Below are 7,065 nucleotides of genomic sequence, written 5' to 3' on the forward strand. Positions count from 1 at the left end.
GAAACTCCCGAAGAAAACTTAAAAGAACAGATGGAGGAGATCCAGGCCGCCAGCATGCAGTGGGGAGACGACGAAGCGGTTGAAGGAGCGGAGGCGACCGCCAGTAGAGCCACTCGCGGAGGCAACGGGGTGGAGGCCGGACGATGGGGCCACTCCGGCTTCGAGCAACTGCAGCAGCAGGACCAGGCCGACCAAGCCCGCCGCCACCAGCAGCAACAAAGAGCAAGGACCCAGCGTCGTGGCGCCAGCCGTGAACAGCAGCCGCCGCAGCCGCAGCCGCGCTCGCCTGCCCGTGGTACCCACCACTCCTCTCTATTTTTACTCTCTTTTTCTCTGGTGGGGGACGGCGGGTGCTTAGAGTGCGTGGTGGGGAGGTCGCGGGGGTCGGGGCCACCAGCAGCATAGGGAGGAGGACCACCAGTTCCAGCAGAAGTGGGAGGACCTGGGCCGACAGCGGCTCGAAGCCATCAAGCGAAAGGAGAGCCGCCGCGACGACCTGCCCCTCTACCGCCCGCCCACACGGTACTGGCTCCCACAAGAGCACCTCCCAGCAGCCACCCATCATCATCATCTTCTCCTCTCTCTCTCTCTCCCCCCTTGTTGGCCACATGCCTTGGCTTCAGGCCAGCGAGCAGGCTCAGCCCGAGCACGGCGTTCTCATCTCTCTGTACGCCCGTGACCGGTGGGGGGCTGGGGTGCACAGGGGCAAGTACACGGAGAGGCTGCGTGAGCTGGAGCAGCTGGAGCAGCAGCAGGGGCAGCAGACAGCCGATGAGGCCCCGCAGCCGCGGCCACCCAAGGCAGCAGCATCACCCAACCGAGCGTCGGGTGCTCCCTCGAATAGGGAGGGAAAACAACAGCAGCAGCTGAAGCGACCGGCACGACACAGGAGCAGCGCACCAACAACTCCCCTCAAAAGGCCGATCTTGGTGGTGCCGGCACTGCCAAAGAAGACGCCATCCCGATCGCCAGTGCCAGCAAGGGCAAGGGCAAGAGCAAGAGCCCTGCCAAAAAGGCGGCACAATGGCGCCCTGTCGCCCACCCGAGCGCCACCACACCTACGCCCACCGACGAACCCAAGCCCGAGCCCATCGCTGCCGCTCCTTGTACGGCGGCCACCCCACCCGATGGAGGAAAAGAGCAGCCGCAGCAGCCAGAAGCAGCAGAGCAAACCAACAAGGAGGCCGAGTGCACTGAGGCAGAGGCAGAACAACAAGTGGCGGAGGAGCAACAACAGGCCGAGGAGACGACAGGGCCGGGCGAGACGGAAAAGGAGAAGGAGCAAGCAGATGAAGGGGAACCACTCACCCCAGCTTCAGAAGCGGAGGAGGCCCGCCACCTCTCATAGTTAGATTCTGAGCACGCCTACTCTGCATCACCGTGGGTGGTGGCGCCCCTTCTCTGGAACGCGGTGCTGTCGGCTTGTTTTGCCTTCCCGCGTGCGGTGTGGGGCGGTATTTGCCAACAAAAAGCCACAGCTGCTTCTGCACCACCCACGAGAGTATCAACCCCCCAACCCAAGCAAGCACAAGCCAGCGGCCATGGAAGCGCACCAACAGGACCGGGACAGGGAGGATAGGTGCGCGCCTTGCAAGAGCACCCCTCGTCCTGCACCCCCCCCCCACCAAAGATGCCCGCACTCACCCATGCTCCTTCCAGGAAAAAGATAGAGAAGGCCATCCTCAACAAACTCAAAGATATACACGCCATCAAGGAGCGCCTCTACACTCTTCGCTACGACACCACGCAACCACACGAGGACACTGTGCGTGACGTGGAGGTACGCACGCGCCACAAAAAATGGCACCAGAGAGCACAGTTGGATTGCGTTGCCACCGTGCTGATTGTGTTGCCTCCTCTCGGTGGGTGTGTGGATCTATCCATCTATTCATCTGCAGAACCTCATCCATGAGTTGAAGAGACTCGAGAGTGGTCTGGTGTTCTTGCGGGAGGAGGCATGGCGCAACTTCGAGCAATCTCTCAACCTGCCGGCCCTTGGCCTTGCCGAGGGCTCCCTCATCAAAGCCATCAAGGGTTCGTTGCTCCACCTACCTGACCCCTCTCAAGCTTTCCCCCCCTCGTTTTCTATTTCCCCTTCCCTCACGTGGCGGTGTGCGATGGCGTGCGCTCACCGCAGGCGAACAGCCGCCAGGCGCAGCCAGTGCCGGCAGCACACAAGCCACCGCAGAGGGAGGTACCGGCAGCTGCACCCACCCGTGAAGCACCCTGTTGTGGTGTCCCTCCCCCCTTTCCCCCGTTCGCGTTCGGTTGTTGACTCTACGCGGCGGCGGCGGCGGCGGCGGCGTGTCGTGCCAGCCGGCGTGCGATTGGATGACTCCAGCGAGCTCAAGATGATGCGGACGAGAAGCACCAAGACTCTGGAGGACAAGAGCCCGCAGGAGAAATGGCAGGCCATGTTCCGTACGCGGCCTTCTTTCCTCTCCTCCCACACCCGCCCTCCCTCCCTCCCGCCCACATTCCCGCGTCCCATCAGTTCACCCTCCCTCCCTCCTCGTCCTCCTCGTCCTCGTCCTCCTCCTCCAGGAATGTTCCAGGAGTGGCGTCGCCACACGACCCTCGCTGAAGCGCAGCGCTTGTACCGTGCCCCGCCCCGTGGTCCACCATCACACCAGTGGTGCCCCTACTTACCACCCACTCCCTGCCCACTCACCAGGTCGGAAAAGGACGCCAAGGCGCTGAAGCGGGAGCAAGTGGCCAAGCTGCGCGCCGCGGTGTACACCCTGCAGCAGAAGAAGGAGCTCACTCAATCCGACCAGCTGCTTCTGCAGCAGCTCTCCCAGCGCCTTCGCATGCTGCACAACACCTAGACCTCCTCCGTCGCCCCCCCCCTCTCTTTCTTTTCCCTATGTTTTGCACATAATGAACCCTTTTTTTTTTTTCGCGCTTGCGCCGGCGCACTCCCACGCAAGCAGGGTTCGTTCGTCCCCACCGCCCTCGTGTGTCGATGTCTTGCCCTGGGCGGCTGTTGTCGTCGTCTTCTCTTCGCCTGCGCATGTGGTGCATTCCTCGTACGGGCGTGGCGGTCGCGAGTTGCTGGGGCTCCGCCGCTTTGCGGACCCCCAATCACTCGACGGGCGCTGGGGGCTGGATGGCCAGCGGCACTGCACCACCGCCACCGCCACCCACGCAAGCTGCACAGGTGAGGAACACCGACCCACCGACCCACCCACCCGGTCACGAGCTGCTTGCGAACGCTGTGGCCGACTAAGCAAGCGCACGTACGCCTGTCCTTGGTGAAGGTGGTGCCTGTCTTGACGGCGACAAGGACCTGCTTGTCTTCGATCTCCTCCAGGCTGCCTATCTTCCTTCCCTCCACTGCACGCACACGTTTAGTTGCTCCGCGGTACATTGCTCCGCGGCCGCGGGGAGGGGGGGGGAACGTGGCGTCTACGTACCCGTGTAGAGTGCGCGCACCGCGGGCAGCAGGCTGAGTTTTTCAGCCACGTGCTTGTGGAACTGCGCAGTCACGACATCGGCACGCACACGTCCAACTCCAATGTTAACAACCGGGGGCAGGGGCGGTGAGCTGCGAGGGGCGCGGGTCGATGTGCGTGCCTGGTCGAGAGTGCGGAAGTGCTTCACAAGAAAGTCCTGCCTGATGCACCCAAGTGGTTGGTTGTGATGCACTAAACATGTTCAACTCCCCCCCCCCACACGCAAAGCCAGCCCAGTCATAAATCAATTGAGGAGTACCACGTACCCCTTGTCATGCTTTTCGCCGCACCTGAAGATCTTCACCTTCGGGGGCGCTGTAGCCTGGGTGCCAAACTTCTGGATCTGGGGGTGTCGAACCTTATTAGTTAGTATGCAGGCCTCGCTGCAGTGCGGCCTGGAGAAGAACTCATACGGGGGCCTTGTTGAAGTTGGAGAGGGAGTGCGACGTCATGGTGCTGTTTCTCTTTTGCGGTTTGTAACGACTACCTTTGCGCGCCACCTTGGCTCACTGTCGACAGAAATCAATATTTTGTCATCCACCCAAGCAAGAGGTATCCTGCTCAGCTGAGATAGGTCACCCTGGGATTTTGTTGTGGATGTGGTCCTCAGTGGTGGCTGGGAAGTCAATGCTGGTGAGGAGGAAGCTGTAGAAGCAGGGATGCAGAAGCACCTTGTTCAAGTAGTACTTTAACATCATTGGTCCAGGTTGGTGGTACAGTGCTCACTCCCAGCCTGGCATCTGCCCAAGTGAGGATGAGACCCTGGAGCAGTTCTGGATTGCCAAGATTACTGCTGTCTGCAAGTGCAGAATAGGTGAGGACAGCTGTGGTGGGAGGGTGATTGGCTTCACAGATGGCATGAACATCATGCCAGGTCATGGCCACAGGCAGATGGATTGTCCCATCAGGAAGATGATCTCCTATAAAAGTGCCAAGCCAGCAGTGAGGTCTCACAAGCCAAAGAGGGAGAGGGAGTGCCTTGGCATCCATAAATGGCTACAGCCCCACCATGTCAAAAGATGACAAGGCACCAGACCCATTTCTTGCAGCTGAACCCATATGCCCTGCAAAAACCAGCAAGACAGAAGGGTGTGCCAAAAACATGTAAATCCATACAAGAATTGTCATCATAGGCAGAGGCACCCATAATGGTGATGATCATGGAGCTGCGCTCAAACTTGTTGCAGGCTGCATAGCACTCCCTAAGCTACATGATCTGCTCTACAGAGATGAGTGAGAGGCAGTTCTTGCAGCAACAAGGGGCATCAGCAAGGGAGGAGATCTTGGTGGCATCAGTTAGTTGAGCAGGCTTGGTGGACTGGGCACTGCTCTGGGGTCAACTTCCTGTGCTTTTGGGGAGTGTGTTGGGATGAGGAATATCTGTAGACTTTCTTCAATAGTTTATAAAAAGCAGTGTGATGGCTCTGCTGTTTATGTAGCCTCACACCTACTTCACACATCACCCTCAAGCCTACTCAGCAAAAGCCATGTCCACCACCCCTTCTCCATGATCCACCCTCTGGCATCCTCCCAGCCTGGCATCCATGTTGGCTGAGGAAGGACTGGTGCAAGTTGAACTGGAGCAAGATCAAAGTGGAGAACATCACCATTGTGAACCTCAAGAGCCTCATCAACCATCTTGGAGGTAGCAAGAGCTTCAAGAAGAAGGCAGAAGGTGTGGTGAAGCTGCTCCTGCTCATCAATGAGAAGAAGGTGCCTGAGGAAGGGGAAGGAATGTGTGGATGTGTGTCTGGTCAAGAAGGTCCACATCACTGAGAGACAACCAGTTGCTCTTCCTGAGGTGACACTTAGTGTTGTGGAGAAGGCCAGCTACTTCCTCAACCTTACCTTTGCTGAACTTGGTATGTTCTTGCTTTATTCATACATTTTTTTGTACACCTCCTATCCAAAGCACAGATGTGCAATTAACTTGTGGTCATTTGAAATGAGAGGTCCAGTCATTTTGAAAAGTGATTTTGTTTGTAAGTTTAAGCTCATAAAAATAGTTTTGACAACACAAAAATGGTTTTAATTTAAGAATAGCAAGACAAAATTGGGGATTTAACTGGACAAAAAGTCAAATTTTTATTCTTTACACAAGCAATTCCAAGGGGCTGTTTGTCACATCTCAGTGTGGAGATCTCTTCCTTCTTGGCCTCCTGAGGAGGTGGCTGCTCACCCTATGAGGGTGGCCTGGAGCTGCTCTTTGTCATTCACTTGATATTAAATTGTTGCAGCATTCATCTTCACATGATCTGTGGGGCAAGGAGGAGATAAATTAGCTGAATTGGAGCACTATTCCTGAAGTTAAACTTCCACTCCATTCCATGCTGATAAAATCACTTTTAACTCCACATATTCCAAGTTTTTATCAAATCATTTTCATCTCAAATCCCTCAATATGACTTATAAGCAGCGGTCTAGCATGTCAGAATCACATGCAGATCCATATCTTCAAAACTGCCCTATAAATCAAAAATGTCAAATCTCACACAATTTTAGCACAACAAAAATTCCATGGTCATTTGTGACCTCTCATTTCAAATGACCACAAGTTCTCTGCTGAGCTCCTGGAGTGGCAGGACACACTGGACCAACATCAGACTGAAGCCATGGCTTCTCCACATGCTGTCCCCACTCTATTAGATTGCCTCACCCCACACTCTTCTGCTTCCAGCTCACTGATAATGCCTACAGGTATTGTTGACACCCTCCCCATCTGGGTGTGGAACCCAAAGGACAAAACACTGTGCCATGCCCTCTTCCATCCACATTATCCTCTGTATGATGGTCACATCTGGGCTTCCACCATGGAAACACAAGTCATTCTGTCCTGGCATTGAGCAAGGGTTGTTGAGCATATCAACAGCTACTTTGTGTGCCAATGCCTTGTTCTCAGCAAATTCCTTCAAATAACCTCTGGCCAGATGAAATAGCAGCTGTGATTTTTCCTTTTATGGTTCTGTGTGCCAACCGTTCAGGAAAGTACCGAAAAAAATGTGCGTAGTCATCGCGTACATGATAGAAATTGGTCATTCCAGACCTTGACTTGATGGCCCAGTTACAGCATCATATCTCTCATTATGATGGTATTTTAATCTGCCATTTCTCAAGATGCTCCGTGAGTGAAGAAATGACTGTGAAATTTTTGTGGGACTTATGTTTTTATGAGAAATAAAAAGAGATAGTTGTAGTGTGAGAGAGTTTATTGTGTGCTTTAATATTTATTTGTCAATGTATGACAGGAAATATGTTTTCTATTTTTATGCATTTTTGATGATGATGAGGTTGATGATTTATTTGGAAATAGTTAAATGGATTGGTGTTGAGCTCTGTCCTGAAATAATTGTGCATTCTGTATGCAACCAGTTTCTGATGGGCTTTGGGATGTGTTGGTCACATGCACAGTTGGATGGGCCATGTACACCCTGGTATCCTTCTCAACCCATTCAATGAAGACTTTGGTGCAGGTGAGACAGGTGACCAGACCAAGCCAATATGGGTCATTGTTGGGTGCAGCAAGTTACAACAGCACCAACATCAGGCAGAACTGGAGTGAGCTCAAGAGAGGTGTTATCACACACCTGGCCTGGCACTCAAAGCAGTGATT

The 7,065-nt window shown here is 54.7% G+C and overlaps 3 protein-coding genes across 3 annotated transcripts; 2 read left to right on the forward strand and 1 right to left on the reverse strand.

Annotated features, from left to right (window-relative positions):
- Positions 1 to 30: 30 nt before the first annotated feature.
- ACA1_158010 (uncharacterized protein) lies at positions 31 to 1,348 on the forward strand (the record flags this gene model as incomplete). The annotated part of the gene is made up of 4 exons (XM_004348465.1): positions 31 to 295; positions 375 to 522; positions 704 to 828; positions 861 to 1,348. The coding sequence occupies 4 exons, from the start codon at positions 31 to 33 to the stop codon at positions 1,346 to 1,348; spliced, it is 1,026 nt and encodes a 341-aa protein (XP_004348515.1).
- Positions 1,349 to 1,541: 193 nt separating this feature from the next.
- On the forward strand, positions 1,542 to 2,828 carry ACA1_158020 (uncharacterized protein; the record flags this gene model as incomplete). Its single annotated transcript, XM_004348466.1, has 7 exons — positions 1,542 to 1,579; positions 1,660 to 1,780; positions 1,899 to 2,034; positions 2,138 to 2,194; positions 2,317 to 2,421; positions 2,545 to 2,596; positions 2,675 to 2,828. The coding sequence occupies 7 exons, from the start codon at positions 1,542 to 1,544 to the stop codon at positions 2,826 to 2,828; spliced, it is 663 nt and encodes a 220-aa protein (XP_004348516.1).
- Positions 2,829 to 3,084: 256 nt separating this feature from the next.
- Positions 3,085 to 3,907, reverse strand: ACA1_158030 (uncharacterized protein; the record flags this gene model as incomplete). Its single annotated transcript, XM_004348467.1, has 5 exons — positions 3,085 to 3,122; positions 3,244 to 3,336; positions 3,417 to 3,477; positions 3,715 to 3,798; positions 3,869 to 3,907. The coding sequence occupies 5 exons, from the start codon at positions 3,905 to 3,907 to the stop codon at positions 3,085 to 3,087; spliced, it is 315 nt and encodes a 104-aa protein (XP_004348517.1).
- Positions 3,908 to 7,065: the final 3,158 nt, after the last annotated feature.

This window comes from Acanthamoeba castellanii (assembly GCF_000313135.1).
Source record: "Acanthamoeba castellanii str. Neff unplaced genomic scaffold scf7180000084724, whole genome shotgun sequence".
Taxonomy (NCBI): Eukaryota; Discosea; order Longamoebia; family Acanthamoebidae; genus Acanthamoeba; species Acanthamoeba castellanii.